We start from the raw sequence: 18,396 nt of genomic DNA, 5'->3' as shown, positions 1-18,396 counted from the left end.
TGAATTAATGCAATGCAAATAAACACCTGAAACATCCGTTTGATTTATTCCAGCAAGGCAAATGTGACTGATCTTAGTATTTACTGTATATTATAATGCAAAAAAATTGCACATATGTTTTCTATGACTTGACACGGAGGAATAGACACTTCTTTCCTTCAAGCGTAAAAGCCCATTTATGTTAAGGGGACAAAGTATGTCGGTGTAAAACCAACAGACCCGGCAATGAGTTGACATGTACGCAATAAAATACTTAAAACTGCATGGAGGGAGCGTGGATGACTGCATAGACTCAGAGAGGAACTCTTCAAACCTGCACTGGTACTTTTGCAAAAATAATTCATTTGTTATAAAGTTCCACTAAAGCTAAATAAGGAATAAGTTGCCTTTGAACCCCCCCACCGAGATAAAACAGTTCAAATTCCCCTCTTAAGAGACATCCCTTGAATTGTGTACATTCACCAAAAGGCAGAATATATGAAAAAAGTATAAATAATCCACAGATTTTTACCCATTAGTCTGAGAACTCCTTTTCGAGCGGCACATTCTTATTCTCCCACCGTTTCAGGACGTTTAGGAAGCACGAGCCTCACGACAAGGAGGGGAACTTGAGCTCGGCGATGTCTACCTCAGGAGAGCTGCTCTCGCTGCGGTCGCTGTACGTGTCCCTGCAACATGGAACCAGCGTTAATGTCTCCTTCATACGGTTAAGGGGGCTTGTATTGTTAAAGCCTGGTGGTGGTTACCGTGGAGACAGGCGGCATCCCTTGGCCAGGTAGCTCTGGAGTTTCCCAACAGAGGCCAGCAGGAGGCCAAAATAGGGCGGAGAAGGCTTGATGGGCCTGGAGGTAAACTCGGGATGATACTGCACGCCGACGAAGTAGCAATGATCTGAAAAGTAGAGAAATAACCGTGTCCAATGTGGGGCCTGGAGGGTGGGGGGGCATGCAGGCCTGCAGATTGATTGTTTTCCATGGTATAGATTTTTAAAAGGTATATTTAAGCAAATGGGGACAGCAGCAGTACAGTAGTATTCTACACTGGTCACTAGGGGTCAGTAATGTTACATTGATGAGTCACCAGGAAGTACGCTGTAAAAGCCAACATGCAGGTCTTGTGTATTTATGGCTTATTTTCAATTATTACGTCTACCATATTGGATAACACAAGTGTAAAAGTGACTATAGGGGTGTTATTCAATGTCGAGAGGGCTCTAATAATGCTGAAATTGTATTTAGAGGGTCATAATCTACGTTCTAACAACAAAAATATTCCATTTATTAATATTGAATGCTTCTCTTTCATAGATGTAAACAACTGTTCAGATGTTTGAGGTGTCACTAAAACAAAAAATATGGACGTCAATCACTGTTAAGCTTGGATTTGCTTCTCTGCAGAAAAAGCTCCTTTTGTGTTTTGGTGAAGATTGTGTTTTTGCTATGTTCTACTGCCAATTTATAAAGACCCAAAAAGACTAGAAACATTTTTTATGATGGGGAAAAACTGGTAAAACAACCTGCTGTTAGCTTTGTTTTTTACCCTCTGCTGGCCTTGAGGGATTTTTTTTTTTTTTTTGCTTTCGCTTTCACAGCTTCATCTGATAACAGCACTTAAGCGTGACTGTGCAGGCCAATCACAACACGGATGAGACAAGTCTGGACATTAGCTGTAGGGACCGTGAACATTGCAAGCTCAGCAGATTTAGGGCGTGCAAAGCAGAGTATGTTTTGTTTGCGTAGCTAGAACAGCATATATAAGTGGATGCGCGTCTGTTAGTCTCTCTGTGGTACACAGGGAGGATGACAAAAGGCATCACTGTGTGCATTGTCCCTACAGTACATAGGATGAACACAATAAGCATCTCCTCAGCTCTTTGTGTCAGTCGTGGAGTGCTAGCAGTTAGCAAGCAGACATGAATATGAATGAAGGCACAAAGGCAGGAGTTTGTAAGCCGAACGCCGCAGTTCCAGTGTGGATGTGCAGCACAGCCGTACTCCTGACAAAACAACGCTTACTGAGGCCTTTTGATCGGCGGAGTAAATATTGAAAACATTTGGGGAAATGTCAGACATACACCATAAACCAGGGGTCTCAAACACGCGGCCTGACACTAATTTGAGGCCCCCGCCTTGATATGAAAGTTTAAAGTTTGATATGGATGCTGTATGGTATCATGTACCCAGAAAAAATTATTACGTTTGATTAATGTTCATGTTAAAGGTTAAATAACTGTTAATAGTTATCCTCCCTATCCGTGTGGAAGTGGTAAGTTTTTGGTTATTTAAGTTTAAAAGGAAATAACTTGAAAGCTACCGTTTAGGTCGCTAGCTCTCTAGTTTGCGAGTTAGCATGTGTCTCAAGACCCTGCAGTTGCGCAATATGTTGTAATTAAAAAGAGTATAAATGTGACTATAGCCGTGTTTTGTCATGTCTACAGGGCTCTAATAATGCTTTGTTCATTTTAATCTGAAAAAACTTTCTTTGTTTCTTTATTTGTTTATTTATTTTCATCTTATTTTGTGCAGAAAAATAAAAATTAAGATATTTGAGAACAGTGGAATGTTTTATCAGAGCTTTTCTTGTAGAAAATTGGAACCAAAGTCTTTTTATGTTTTTAATAAATGCGTTTTTTTGTTTTAAACCTGATGCGGCCCAGTCTCACCCAGACCAGAGCTCCAGTGGCCCCCCAAGTAAATTGAGTTTGAGACCCCTGCCATAAACCGTACGTGCACATGTTGTGAGTGAAAGAGGACACAACAGTAGATGGGAAACTATGCAATATATGACAATTATATTCTGAATTATTGATTCAATCAGTGAAGGGGGTAGGGGGAGGGGCTGCTTGTGCTTAACTCACCGTCCAGCTGAATGATCTCCATCCGCTCTCCCTCCACATCCTGGCCAACGAACTGAAGACCCTTCTCTTCAAAGTGGTGCTTTAGCTCTGGGTTCACCTGAAGCGAGGAGAAGAAGATCAAATCACTCTTTTTAGAGTCGAGAGTTTACCCTTCAATAACCACCACAGATTAGATCGGGACCAAAAGATTACAATCTGGATGATTAAAAAGGACATCTATCTTTGCAGGGCTCTGGTCTTCTAACCTCAAATCTGTGCCGGTGCCTCTCATCAACATGGTCCACATCTCCGTAGAGTTTTCCTGGGAGAATAACGAGATCAAATCATCCCAAATCTTAGCGGCCTTAGTAGTAGAGGAGCAAATAAAAACAAGTGTGCACATACTCAGGACACTCGTTTGGGATTTGAAGATGGTCCGCCTCTTTCCCAGTCTCATTGTGCCACCCATCTGTCCTGGATTGTGCTCTGGCATGTCAATCACCTGCAGAGAATTAAAAAAGACAACTCAGAAGAAGAAGTGCTGTTGAAAGCGTTTAAGCAGGGATGTTTGGAGCTGCACAATGAACGTTTGTTTTGGGGGGGGGGTTACTTTTAATCCTATCATGAGCCACAAGACGAAGACGACCTACCACCGGATGTGTAGATTCTGGGTTGAACTCTGTAGAGTTAGCATCTAAGAAAGAGAAATAAAAACAAATGATATTTTTTTTCCCCCAAATGCCTCAATGAGTAAGATGGATCACATGTGAGGCAACGACTCACCTTCCCAGCCAAGAACATTGCGGGCGAACTCGCACACAGCCAGCTGCATGCCTAAACAAACACCTAACCGAAACAAGACCAAAAGCATTTTTTGCTGCATTAGAACCACTAATCTTATGTATTAGTGTACTAATAGGTATCAAATCAAGCTTAAATGCAGACCAATAACGGTACAATTTCAGTTAAATTAATACTGTATGAGGTATTTATTTAAACAATTAATTGTTTATTATTGTGATGTCAGAAATATTACATAAAAGCTACTTCAAGTCTTTTCTTACCGAGGAAAGGCTTATTCTGTTTTCTTGCCCAGTTTATAGCCAGCATCTTGCCTTCCGTGCCCCTCACTCCGAAACCCCCTGGCACCAACACGCCACTGTGGTGGAAATTTCAGTTAACATGATAGAGTAGCTTATTTCTTAAACAAAAACTGTAAAAACACTGCAAATTCTATTATAAATAGACTTGGGAGGAAGACTTTTCATATAGTGATATAGTGTTGATGACTACAGCTGGGTTTGCTGATGGCTCTCTGCTGCCACCGTGTGGCAGACAAACAAACAAACATGGTTTTTCTATGTTGCATGCGTGTTTTTATGGACTCACTTGGCGCTGCAGAGTTTTTGCCAGGCCTCGTGATATTTCACCGGCTCATCCTGCAAAGTCGCAGGCTCCAGGTCAGCTGAGTCTATGTACTGGAAAAGTGGGAATTTTGGGCGGTTACAAAAAAATAATCTGCACACGTCAATGGTGATAAAAGGGTTCATTTTCCATTACCTTGACCTCCAGCTTGTGACTGATGGCGAGGGACGAGTGCTCCAAGGCCTTGATGACGGAGGTGTACGAGTCTGACAGCTTTGTGTACTTGCCCACTAGGGCGATGGAAACGTGCTCCAGGAGACGGTCAGATCTGGCGAGTGAGGACATTGTTCAGAACATTCATTTTCTACCGCTTATTCTCACGAGGGTCGCAGGGGGGTGCTGGAGCCTATCCCAGCTGTCTTCGGGCGAGAGGCGGGGTACACCCTGGACTGGTCGCCAGCCAATCACAGGGCAAATATAGACAAACCGGAGTCCCCGAAGAAAAACCCATGCATGCACGGGGAGAACATGCAAACTCCACACAATGATGGCCAAGGGTGGAATCGAACTCGAGTCTCCTAGCTGTGTGGCCTCCGTGCTAACCACTTGTCCACAATCTTGCATTGATAACCTTAATTCATAGAGCTCCAGAACATTACCCCTACAAAAATAGATAATTAAATTAACGATGATAAGACTCCCAACCTATCGGCCATCTCCTTCCACTTGGAGAGCATCCTCCTGGGCCTCATCTCAACAGGAAGGTTCAACCTCTGGCAGAAGTAGCTGACGACGCCTTGTTCCTCCAACAGCAGAGGCACTCTGTAAACCGAAGACACGTCGTGGACACAAATCACCTGTAAAAAAAAACACACACACGGTACATTAATTTTGACTTCTCAGCAAAAGGGATAGTTTACATGCTACACTTTCTTTAAATCTAAATGAAAGTCTTGTAAATCACCTGTGTGGGCTCCACATGACAAAACATGGATATCTTCTCCTTGACTGCAGTTTCTAACGGCGTTGTACAGCGGCACATAACCTAAACACACATTAGGACATGACAAGATGAAAAATGGAGGGAATTAGTAAAATTCCTGTTTGATGTTGTCTGCCTCCGTGTGTGTGTGTGTTCAGACTCACCAAATCTGGAGACAGGCCGAGACCTCGCAGCTCCCTCACGCTGTTTTGGGTTGGCTTAGTCTTCTGCTCTCCTGTAGTGTTGGGCTGAGGACAAGACATACAATTACAGCACATATAATTAGGATTCATACATCTTGTTCCCAGGCTTGATGCAAGACATTCAAACTACAGCTTTTCCAAGACCCTCACAGTAAAACACAAATACACTCCCCCGCTACATCGCCGTTGGAACATTGCACCCTCACTAGGGCTGGACGATATGACCAAAAACTCATATTCTAACATATTTAAGTTGAATAGGATGTTTTGTAGAATTTAAAGGTTGCATGCAAAAGGCACAAAATGAAGTGGGCCATTCTCTTTTCTTTTTCGTTTTTTTTTTTCCAATAAACATGGAAAAAGTCAAATATAAGGGCGGCACAGCGGTCGAGTGGTTAGCGCGCAGACCTCACAGCTAGGAGCCCAGGGTTCAATTCCACCCTCGGCCATCTCTGTGTGGAGTTTGCATGTTCTCCCCGTGCATGCGTGGGTTTTCTCCGGGTACTCCGGTTTCCTCCCACATTCCAAAAACATGCTAGGTTAATTAGCGACTCCAAATTGTCCATAGGTATGAATGTGAGTGTGAATGGTTGTTTGTCTATATGTGCCCTGTGATTGGCTGGCGACCAGTCCAGGGTGTACACCGCCTCTCGCCCGAAGAAGACAGCTGGGATAGGCTCCAGCACCCCCTGCGTGAATGAAAGTCAAATATAGTTTGAGTTTGTACCAAGTTTTGGTGGTCAAAATATTTGTTTATGCTCTGGATTCAAAATGCCTCCACATTACTGAGTTAACGCTTATTCCTTGCCTTCCTTGACTTCTTCCACCGCAGACACGGTAGCCTGTTTGCCAGCCTCCGGGCCTCTCCTGCAACGCTGGAGCCGTAACCCTCACTCGATTACGGTGTTATGGTTGACGTTTTAGAGAGCTTAGTCATTTAACATTGTGTAAGTTGCATCAGTGTAAGATAAAAATAGATGCAACTGTTAATCCACATGTCCATAATTATCTAATTTCTCATCTTTGAAGATTGGTCGTTCCAATAATGACAATATTCCATTTATAAATAAGGAATCCTACATTGTGAAAATTTAAGACCCCTCTAATGCACCTTAAGCAATTTATGTGTATTTTCCAAATCTTAAAAACACAATTAAAATACAGCACCTGTGCAAAAACTGAATATTAATGGTGCTTTATTTTGTAATGGTTTTAAACCAGGTAAAAAAAAAAATCATGTGACAAGCACCAAAGGCCGACAGATAGGTGTGCTCACCTGAGGTACGAGGCTGACGTGGATATTGCAGAAGTTCTCCTTTTTCACCTTGAACTGAAACTGTCTGAAGGCCTCGATGAAGGGCATGCTCTCAATGTCTCCCACGGTGCCCCCCAGCTGTGGAAGCAACACACATGAGCCTTACGCAATCATGACATAACACGGCAATAGTACAATAACGAGACATTACACAGTACTACTTTCTAAAAGTTCTTTGCACTTTTTTAAAAAAGTGTGTATAATGAACATGTGGCTGCAGGCATGCTAATAAATGTTTGCAGCAGATTCACTGGAGAGGAACAACCAGTGATGCTTTTAAACAACATTGAAATTCCACCCCCAAACCAACTTATCCCCCCCCCACCCGACACGCCCAAATGTACAGCAGCTTGTCATGCTTGAATGAACGCTTCAGGCAACCTACTTTGCAACACAATCCTGTTCCTCTACTATGCGCCACCGTTCTATTTGTATTCTCAACAATCCTGTCTTATCAAATAAGGTAAAAGAAGCCAACCAAACTGACCTCTATGACACAAACTTGAGGCTCCACGCCGTCGTCGTCCACAGAGACCTTGGCTTGGTTCATTACCCACTCCTGGATGGCATCTGTGATGTGAGGGACCACTGGGCGAAAAATGTCAATTGCATGATTAGTATATTAATATGCAATTTTAAGTTACAGCTAATACAAGTTATGCATTCTCATGTGTTTACTATTTACATAAATATGCTAAAATCTCATAAATAAATAAATAAATCATGCTGTTTCATTGCTGAATAAGGCCTATTAGTCAAAACATAAAGCACATTAAAGCAAATGTTATGTATTTTGTTGTCTAAATTAAGCATTTTCAAGCATAAAAATGGTTAAATGATCTAAAATACAAATATATAGCATTAAAAAAATGCTGGCGTACATTAGTCACTAGGTGTTGATAATATTACTGTACTGTTCGGCAGACGCAATGACTGGACTTGAAAAACAGGCTGTAGCCCATGGGAAGCTGAAACCCTGATGTCACTTCCTGTCCACCAGAGGGAACACATTTATAGCAACACACGGGCATGAGTCTTATTTAAGTCGCAAATGACTTATGCCTTATCCAATATATTGGATAATACAAGTGTAAATGTGACTATAGGGATGTTAGTTCATGTCTAGAGAGCTCTAATAACACTAAAAGCCATGTTTAGATGGTCATAATTAGGTTTTCTATGCTCTCGCTACAAAAATTTGTTTTAATGCCTGGTACAACTAAAGGTAAATTTGTTTTTACAAATATAATGATAACAAAAATAGGTGTGTGTAATATGTTCATTGTATTCAAGTAACATTAAAATAAACAGGAAATTAAATAACTTTTTCCAAGCGCCATAAAGAAGCTCCATATAAATGGATCCAACCTTGCACCGTCTTTCCCAAGTAGTCTCCCCTCCTCTCCTTGTTGATGACCGACTGGTAGATCTTGCCAGTGGTCAGGTTGTTGTCTCTCGTCAGACGGATGTCCAGGAAACGCTCATAGTTGCCCAAATCGAGGTCCACCTCTCCACCATCATCGAGGACAAACACCTCACCTACACCGAATTAAAAACACACACCGTATATGTTTGTATGCATTGACACATGGAGTTGATTGATACATGACAAAAATGCGACATGAGGACTGCTTACCGTGTTCGTATGGTGAAAAGGTGCCAGCGTCAATATTGATATACGGGTCGATTTTGATGGCTGTGACATGAAGGCCGCATGACTTGAGGATGGTCCCCACGCTGCTGGCAATGATGCCCTTACCAATGCCAGAAATGACACCGCCGGTAACGAGGATGTATTTCATAGCGTTCATAAGAAGTCTGGACACAAAATCAATCAAAGTGAAATTATTTGCAGATTTCACCCACAACCTTTGAAATCAGTGTGGTGTAGATACTGTGTAACGCAGTACAGTGCCTGACCAAAGTTTTGTCACTTATCCACGTCGTTGGAACAATAAATAACTTCACTAAAATGCTTACTGTAGCCAAATAAAGCCTTGTATTTTTCCATTGAGTTTTAGGACAGAAAGGTCATATTATATTTGGATAAAAGTCTTGTTGCATACAAAAATAACATACAGGTAATATATTTTCCTTTGAAAACCAATTAAAATAAATTAAAATTAAAGCCAGGGTGCCTTTTAAAGAGTATATGGTGACAAGGCTAGCCAATCATGGCACATTGTGACCTTCTTCACTATCAGGAACATTGATGTGTAGGCCAAAGTATGAAAAGGACCTCCATGCTACTGAATTATGTGCCTTTTCTTTTGGAAGGTAATGGTCAGCAAAAATTTAAGGACACCTCAACAATCATGCGTCGCCTTTGCCAATGCCCACAGCTTGCAGAAAGACTGAAGAGTGGGAAAATTGTATTTGATTTTTCAGTTGACTCATGAATTAAACTACAAAAGCCATGTTGGAACTCGCAAGAACCCAACATGCACCCAGAAAATAAGTCATGTTTGATGGGGGAATGTCATAGCTTGGGGGTTTGCATCCAGTAAGGGGATGTGTAAGAGACCTGCAGAATTTATGGCAAAATCAACAGCTTAAAGCATCAAAAATGCACATTCAAATCACAAAAAATCTTCAGCAGGATGGCACTCCTTCTTATACTTCAGCCTCTGACCTTTCTATCTTAATTAAATTAAACAAACTCATATGAATAATGGATAATACAAGACTTTATTTTTGCTATTAAGTGTTTTCTGAACCCAAAGACAATGCCAGTGTTTATTGTGTGGTGTGGAACTGCAACAACCCCTTGTCTTATTTCTAATAAAGCAGGTGCTTACATCTGCAGATAATCTGCACATATTAGATATCTTGAAAGTTTAACACATGTTAACATCTTCATAACAACAATCAGCCATTGCATAAGTGGATAATTATATCGTAGTGTGCTATTTCGAGCTCAAACCCAAACCAGTGAAATGGCGGGAGCTGGACCTAGCTTAGCCGTTTTTCTCAATTCGGCAGTAGAACCCCGCTTTTGACTTAAAAATACAAGCTTTAATATACGGTATTTTAAAGTAAGTGGCGGTTCTAACAGTTATCAAACAAGCAATGGTGTTAGCTTGCTAATGGAACCACGCAACAACAACGTTATAACCCAAAACTAGTGAAATTAAACGCTCTGTAAACTTACCCGATAACCACGGAGACACAGAGGTGTATGACAATGGACGGGTGATGATTATTTAATCCGTTCACTTGTCTGAGAAGTGTCCTTGTTACACTCAATCGTTACTGCATCAACACGTGTAGGACAGCCTGACATTCTATTATTTTCCCCGTTCGGCTTTATCTTCGTCTGGCTTTCTTGGCTGAGTAAAATGGCTTTCAAGGCAGTGCTGCCCCCAACAGGTAGGTATTAGATTGCAAGCCGAACAGTGTACAGTATACAATAACAACCTTGTTCCCACAAAAACACAAACAATTGTTTCCTTGTTAACATTGGGTGGGAAAAATAAATTAAAAACATAAACATGTCCTCATTCATATATTTTATATGGCACTTATTCTCACTTAGGGCCACAGGGGTATGCTGGGGCCTATCACAGCTAATTTCCGGCTAATTTCTAAATTATTTCCTGAATTGAACTGATTAATAATCTGAAAGGCAAATCACAAAAAAATGTCATTGCGTATTTGTAGGCTGAATGACATCATCATGCTGCGCGAAGGCTGTTATTCAAGTTATGTTCCTACTTCACTCGTCATTCTGTAGGGGACATCAGGGTAAACAACAGAACACGTGACACAACCAGGAAGTGTGAGGAAGGCGAGACCGTCTGAATTCGGTAAGACTTAAATTGTGGGCGTGGTCTTCTTGTACGGCTTTATTAGTGTTTCTAAGTAAATTATTATCGTCAATGTAACGTCATTATTGTCGTCATATTTTAAATAAAATATCCATGGCGTATCCATGACTGTTTTGGTTTAGTCACCTTTTAACCACTAGATGGCGCTTGGCGTCCACGATGCTGCTGAGCTGCTGAGCCAACAACAACATGGTTAAGGTTATTCACAAATAAACCATGGAGGGGGAAAGGAAACATCAGTTACTGTGACATTTGTATTTGTATCGCTGCTCCACTAGGTAAACTCAGTGGTCAAAGGAGACCAAACACAATCAACCAGTGCCAAGCACACAGATTGAGACATTAAGGAGTGTCATTCCCTTTCATGCATTTGCTTGTAAGTGCTGCTCCACTTTTCTAATCCTGCACCGTGGTCTTGATCTAATTAAAGACCTCATCCTCGCCACCTCATTTTCAAAAGTCGCTCCCTTCAATTACAGATGACAAGTGAGCACCGACACACACATTAACCTCCTACGTGAAGAGCTACTTTGGCTGCCCACATCTTTCCCTTGCGATAACACAAAAAAACAGTGGCAAAAAAAAAAAAAAAAATGATAACACTGAGCTTTTGTCATGCTATGTTTCGCAATATGTTTTGGTCACGTGGCCCCACTGTGGGCAAAGTCAGCTGTGAAGGCTCGTGGCTTGGTGTTAATTATTGTCAATACATGTTTGGCATGTGATGTGTCTCAGTTTCCTGGAAGGGAGAACAACAAGCCTGGTGAGGTCTTACAAATAGATGGTTATAATGTTGGCGCTGATGATGATCCAGCTCAAATAACTGCAGGCTACACACACACACACACACACACATCTATCAAGTGATGTGAGTGACCTAATTATTGCACCTACTTCACGTTGAAGCTCATATAAAGTTGACTTTGACACGATTAAAGCATTCTAATGTACTCGTGCCTACGCTGAAAAGATATTAAAATAAATGAAGGAAGTTGTCGTGCTCTATGAAAGTGTTTGCACAGTATGCAACTTTAAATTATTCTGCTGGGGTAAGGTTAACACTGGTGTGGGGAAAAAAAGGTTGCCAGGTAGGTTACATACCATGGAAACTATACAGTTTGCGGCTTGAATTCCATGGCTTCACTCTTATCAGGATTTTTCAGAACAAGTGAAGAAATGATCAATTTTGTGGTTGATTATGGCCTATTAGTAGTAAACGAAATATGCATACATTGGCAAATTATATTGGCAAATATTCTTGACCTAAATTAAGCATTTTCAAGCAAAACCTTGGTAAATGAAGGGAAATACAAATGCATTCAGAAGACGCATCTAAAGATGTGATAGGTAGTATTCTACTGGCCACTAGATGTCAGTAATATTGCTGTAGCGACCGGTGTATAGTAGTTCTGAGCTGCTGTTTTATTAGTGTGGGCAGTAATGTTTTGCACTTTGGGTTAAAGCTGGCTTTTAGGAAATAATTTTGTAGAAGAAGAGAACAAGGAAGTGTGGAGTTTATGTCATTCATTCATTTTCTACCGCTTTTTTCCTCACGAGGGTCGCGGGGGAGAGGGGGGGCTGGAGCCTATCCCAGCTGTCTTCGGGCGAGAGGCGGGGTACACCCTGGACTGGTCGCCAGCCAATCACAGGGCTCATATAGACAAACAACCATTCACACTCACATTCATACCTATGGACAATTTGGAGTCGCCAATTAACCTAGCATGTTTTTGGAATGTGGGAGGAAACCGGAGTACCCGGAGAAAACCCACGCATGCACGAGGAGAACATGCAAACTCCACACAGAGATGGCTGAGGGTGGAATTGAACCCTGGTCTCCTAGCTGTGAGGTCTGCGCACTAACCACTCGTCCACCGTGTAGCCGAGTTTATGTCTTATTTTCTGTTATTATAGCTACTATATTGGGTAATACAAGTGTAAAGGGTGTTACTTTTATATATAGAGGGCTCTAATAATGTTAAAAATGATATTTAGAAAGTTTTTTATGCTCTAACTAGGCTGCACGACGGACTAGTGGTTAGCGTGCAGGCCTCACAGCTAGGAGACCCGAGTTCAATTCCACCCTCTGGCATCTCTGTGTGGAGTTTGCATGTTCTCCCCGTGTATGCGTGGGTTTTCTCCGGGTACTCCGGTTTCCTCCCACATTCCCAAAAAACATGCTAGGTTAATTAGCGACTCCAAATTGTCCATAGGTATGAATGTGAGTGTGAATGGTTGTTTGTCTATATGTGCCCTGTGATTGGCTGGCGACCAGTCCAGGGTGTACCCCGCCTCTTGCCCGAAGACAACTGGGATAGGCTCCAGCACCCCCTGTGACTCTCATGAGGATAAGCAGTAGAAAATGAATGAATAATTTCACTTTGAGTAAGAAATAAAGAGTTTCTACCTGAAACTGACAGGGTACGTGCACCAATTTTACACCAATGCAAAATGGCCACTCATGAAAGGAACATGAATGGCACATCCAAGTGTCCCACATGTACTGCTTATTTGCCTAAAAAAATGAAGTAAGTTTCCCTCTGGCAGTAAAGGAGAAAACCTCAAAGTCAAATATTAGTTTATGTGTTTTATTTAATTTCTGGCGGGTCAGATGTCAGCAGCAGCTCCATTCTCTTCAGACCTCCAGCAACTCCCTGCTCAAACACACACACACACACACACACACAAAAGAAACAGTAGCCCACAACCCCCGCACCCTACTCACATTATTTATGAATGGGAGTGGTACCTCTCTTCGTTCTCTTCCAGTTTTGGAATGCACGAGGTGGCGGATCGATCTAAGATGGGAAGGCTGGGGGTTTAGGGTTGTGGAGGAGGGGTATGTGGGTCCCAGATGGCTGTCAAGACCCTCACCCCCCCAATCCGTTGCAGGATGTAGCCACTCAGAGGAAAAGTGAGCTCTTGGCCAATTAGTGTCATTATGGCTGCTCATGTGCTTGGTGGTCTGGATAAACAGTGGCTGTGGCTTTGCTATGTGATGTGGGACGCATGTTTGATGACGAGCAGCAGCTTAACCGCAATGTAATATCCGAGCAAATAGAGGGTTGAAGAGATAATTGATGCCATTACTTTTTCATTGATTAAACTTCTTTTCTTCATGGACCGTTTCATCGTTTTGTCTATAGCGGCACCGATGTTAATTTGTATGGACGCTCGCCTGAAGTCAGCTGGGATAGACTCCAGCATACCCCAGCGGTACTAGTGAGGATAGGCGGCGTAGAAGATAGATGGATGGATGTTCTTTTAAAGCAGGGGTCTCAAACATGCGGCCCGTGGGCCAAATGTGGCCCGCAGGACACTAGTTTAAGATTAAGATTAAGATATGCCTTTATTCGTCCCTCAGTGGGGAAATTTGTTTTGTTTGTTTGAGGCCCCCGCCTTGATATGAAAGTTTAAAGTTTGATATGGATGCTGTATGGTATCATGTACCCAGAAAAAATTATTACGTTTGATTAATGTTCATGTTAAAGGTTAAATAACTGTTAATAGTTATCCTCACTATCCGTGTGGAAGTGGTAAGTTTTTGGCTATTTAAGTTTAAAGGAAATAACTTGAAGGCTACCGTTTAGGTTGCTAGCTCTCTAGTTTGCGAGTTAGCATGTGTCTCTAGACCCTGCAGTTGCGCAATATGTTGTAAATTTAAAAAAGTATAAATGTGACTATAGTCGTGTTTTGTCATGTCTACAGGGCTCTAATAATGCTTTGTTCATTTTAATCTGAAAAAAATAATTTGTCTACCCACCAACTATATGTGGTTTCTTAAGTTTTTATTATTTGCCGTTTTATTATTATTATTATATTTATTTATTACTGATTGATTTTCTTTATTCTTGATTTGTTTATTTATTTTTCATCTTATTTTGTGCAGAAAAATAAAAATTAAGATATTTGAGAACAGTGGAATGTTTTATCAGAGCTTTCATTGTAGGAAATTGGAACCAAGGCAAGTTTTTAAATTTTTTTTAATAAATGCGTTTTTTTTGGAAAACCTGATGCGGCCCAGCCTTGCCCAGACCCTAGCTCCAGTGGCCCCCAGGTAAATTGAGTTTGAGACCGCTGTTTTAAACCATTAATGGTAGAAAAATACCATTTTGAACAGTCCCTAATGCTAAAGAATTGTACTCAATAGATCTGTTTTAATGCTACCAAAATATTCTGACCTTTTAGGGCTCCTCTGTGTAAAAAACACAGTTCCATCTGGTGTGTCACTGCCCTCCTTTGCCCTTCATACAGAGTTGTTGTTGTCGCTGTAATTCCAGCATTCGTTGATCCTTGTATACCCTGTGTGACACACATACACGCCACATCTATAGCAAATTATATGTTAAGTCTTTAACATATAGCAACAAAGGTCAGGTGTGGCTGTAAAGCGGCGCCTCAAGCAAAACTATAGTCTCTGAGGAATCCAGCTCAGGGGGAACGCAATGCACGTCTGGTTTCTTATCATTGTCTTAAAGCTACTTAACACTCTGTTTACACCGTGTGTGTGCATGTGAGCACAGCAGAGGTTTTTGCATGTAGTGTAAATTGGTTTAAATGAAAATATGCTGTACAGTGAAAAGAGCACCGATGCTCCTGTTACATTATATTGCATTTAAATGTTTTATTGAAGCAATTATTTTGGAGGAGATGGATGTGTAGGAGGCCACATTGTGAATTCACCTGACTATTTTTACCTCCTCTAAGGACGGTTCATGACAATTATTTTAAATCATTATCAGGATTGCAGAAAAACAACACCGTGGGGTTTTTTTACGGGTACTCCCACATTCCAAAAACATGCTAGGTTAATTGGCGACTCCAAATTGTCCATAGGTATGAATGTGAGTGTGAATGATTGTTTGTCTATATGTGCCCTGTGATTGGCTGGCGACCAGTCCAGGGCGTACCCCGCTTCTCGCCCGAAGACAGCTGGGATAGGCTCCAGCACCCCTGTGACCCTCGTGACGATAGAAGCGGTAGAAAATGAATGAATGAGGTTAAGCTGATCTAGGATATATTTGTATATATTTGTATATTTTTTTATTTATTTATTATTTTTTATTACAAATTTCCCCACTGAGGGACGAATAAAGGCATATCTTAATCTCTTAATATTTGTATAATGCTTTTTTAACCAGTCCGCCTCTCGCCCGAAGACAGCTGGGATAGGCTCCAGCACCCCCGCGGCCCTCGTGAGGATAGAAGCGGTAGAAAATGAATGAATGAATGAATGAATGTTGTGTTTAAAAATAACATTATTGGAAGTTAATATAGCCCTGTGATTGGCTGGTGACCAGTCCAGGGTGTACCCCGCCTCTCGCCCAAAGGCAGATGGGATAGGCTCCAGCACCCCCGCGACTCTTGTGAGGATAAGCGGTAGAAAATGAATGAATGAATGAATGGAAGTTAATATAGAAAGCTAATAACACACTAGGGTTTCTCCAAGTGGGGCTTTTGTTTTCAATTTTTTGGTCAACCCTGGCTCCAAAATTCCCTTTTTTAGTTGGAAATATGAACTTTTACCGTCCTTGTACGCCTTTGTCGAAAAATATTTTATGCCACCAACCACCATGTCTACACGAGACAATTCCTACCAGGCTACTAGTGCCTGATTAACAAATTTTCACTCTAATACGCATCTCAAGCCTTGCTTTCATTGGATGTCATCCGACATTCATTTTTTTATTTTTGACTGCAAAATGTCATAGAGTTGCATAAAAAAAGAATACCTTCATAACTGACTGCCACTGCTCTATATGGTGTTTGCATGCACGCTCCACACACCAACCTTCATTTTCCTGTTACGTAAGCTGCCAGACAAGTCTAATTTGATTACAAGCACTCAGGAGGAAAAGTGATGGAGCACAGAACTGGTGGAGAGAACGGTGTGGGGACATGGATGACAATAGCCAGATGAGAGGGAAAGATAGAAAACGAGTGAGTTTAAGACAAAGAGGAATGATGAAGGGAAATAGAGATTTCCCCTGGGGGGGCAATGGGTGAGACTTGGATGGTTGCCTGGTATGTTGGTGCACCGTCATCTGTGATCTGCCTGTGCATACACATGGAGGCCATTGTGTCTCATGCTGCTTCTGCTTTCATCCTTAAACTTTACTACATTTTCCCGTTTTTCCATTCATTTTGTCCTGTTCGTACTTCTTCAATCTGTATGTTTAGGCGACAGGGTACACCCTGGACTGGTCACCAGCCAATCACAGGGCACATATAGACAAACAACCATTCACACTCACATTCATACCTATGGACAATTTGGAGTCGCCAATTAACCGGAATCGGAATGTTTTTGGAATCAGCGGCACAGCGGTCAAATGGTTAGTGTGCAGACCTCACAGCTAGGAGACCAGGGTTCAATTCCACCCTTGGTCATCTCTGTGTGGAGTTTGCATGCTCTCCCCATGCATGCATGGGTTTTGTCCGGGTACTCCGGTTTCCTCCCACATTCCAAAAACATGCTAGGTTAATTGGCGACTCCAAATTGTCCATAGGTATGAATGTGAGTGTGAATGGTTGTTTGTCTATATGTGCCCTGTGATTGGCTGGCCACCAGTCCAGGGTGTACCCCGCCTCTCGCTCGAAGACAGCTGGGATAGGCTCCGCACCCCCTCTCCCACATTCCAAAAATGTGAGGAAAAGTGGTAGAAAATGAATGAATGAATGTCTTTGGAATGTGGGAGGAAACCGGAGTACCCGGAGAACATGCAAACTCCACACAGAGATGGCCGTGGGTGGAATTGAACCCTTGTCTCCAAGCTGCGAGGTCTGTGCGCGAACCACTCATCTGCCGTGCAGCCCAAAAAGTATATTAAAATTCATTCAAGAGAACCATTTCAATGGGAATATTGATAGCAATATCACAGAGACTCATTCATCAAGCTGTGCATTCTTTTATAAATAACGTACATAATTGGCAAACAAGCTTGAGTATGTAAGGTCACGGCCTTGGACGGGGGCTCCTATTATATGTTCCGTCAATGCTCAGTGTTTTTTTAATGGCCACAAGATCAATATGTCAAACTCCACCAGGCAGATTTTCTTTAGTAGTTCCCGTAATGAAAAACATCATAAAGTCCTTAATTGATGAATATAAACAGCATTGATTGAGGAAAAATCCACTGGGAAATTTTTCCCTGTGTTTTATATTAGTATCTTTTTGCCTTAATATAACTCTCCGGACTGGACGTTGCGATTTAGCAAGAATAAAAAGGCCTGACTTGTGACCATGTGCATTAGCGCTGGTAGACCACATGCCATTTTCAAGTCAGATGCTCGGCCCGGGATGAACAAGTGGACCCTTTTATCGACAATCCTCAACCCCTTCATGTGTTGAATCACTCGCTCACCGTGTCGTTGACAGGCTGGAGACCTATGACTGCCTGCTGATATTTCCGAACAAAATAAAATAAAAACAGACTCATGACCTTATCTTTTAAGGTTAGTTTCCTTCCTGTTGCAGCCCCATGGGTCAACACTTTACAATAAATACACAGCTATAAATCCATAAATACACAACCAGTTGACATGTTTACTAATTATGGATCTTGTTGTGAGTCATATTTGTTAAGTGTTTTGTATGAAAAATGCACAATCCTTTTTGGGAGGTCTGATGTGTTTTGCAGATACTAAATGATTGTTTTCATTAATGATTAACTGTATAGTACTATTAACATTTTTTAAGTCTCGAGAATCTTATCAAAAGTAGGTCATGTCATCATATAATGAAATATTTATTGTATACAGTAAACCTCGGATATATCGGATTCAATTGTTCCCACTGGTTTTGTCCGATATAAGCGAAATCCGTTATATGCGTATACCGGAAAATGTCCGTTTTACGCATATATCGG

General features: G+C 41.6%; 1 protein-coding gene across 1 annotated transcript; it reads right to left on the bottom strand.

Moving 5' to 3' along the window:
* Positions 1-43: 43 nt before the first annotated feature.
* ctps1b (CTP synthase 1b) lies at positions 44-10,028 on the bottom strand. Its single transcript, XM_058054099.1, has 18 exons — positions 9,853-10,028; positions 8,338-8,519; positions 8,070-8,240; positions 7,189-7,289; positions 6,663-6,779; positions 5,348-5,431; positions 5,166-5,246; positions 4,907-5,058; positions 4,397-4,529; positions 4,226-4,314; positions 3,901-3,995; positions 3,620-3,682; positions 3,487-3,530; positions 3,242-3,338; positions 3,103-3,158; positions 2,858-2,954; positions 747-891; positions 44-668 (listed from the first exon to the last, which is right to left on the bottom strand). The coding sequence occupies exons 2-18, from the start codon at positions 8,510-8,512 to the stop codon at positions 590-592; spliced, it is 1,779 nt and encodes a 592-aa protein (XP_057910082.1). The 5' UTR covers positions 8,513-8,519; positions 9,853-10,028; the 3' UTR covers positions 44-589.
* Positions 10,029-18,396: the final 8,368 nt, after the last annotated feature.

Source organism: Doryrhamphus excisus, chromosome 17 (assembly GCF_030265055.1).
Source record: "Doryrhamphus excisus isolate RoL2022-K1 chromosome 17, RoL_Dexc_1.0, whole genome shotgun sequence".
Taxonomy (NCBI): Eukaryota; Metazoa; Chordata; class Actinopteri; order Syngnathiformes; family Syngnathidae; genus Doryrhamphus; species Doryrhamphus excisus.
The sequence above is the reverse complement of the archived record's forward strand: the minus strand, read 5'-3'. Positions and strand labels throughout refer to the sequence as shown.

What these genes read in the sequence shown, in the direction of transcription:
- ctps1b (XM_058054099.1), bottom strand. Translation starts at nt 8,512, where the DNA reads ATGAACGCTATGAAATACATCCTCGTTACCGGCGGTGTCATTTCTGGC. An exon ending in TCGGCCTGTCTCCAGATTTG is followed by an intron (nt 5,247 to 5,347) that starts GTGAGTCTGAAC and finishes ATGTGTGTTTAG; the next exon opens with GTTATGTGCCGCTGTACAAC. An exon ending in CAGAATCTACACATCCGGTG is followed by an intron (nt 3,339 to 3,486) that starts GTAGGTCGTCTT and finishes AATTCTCTGCAG; the next exon opens with GTGATTGACATGCCAGAGCA.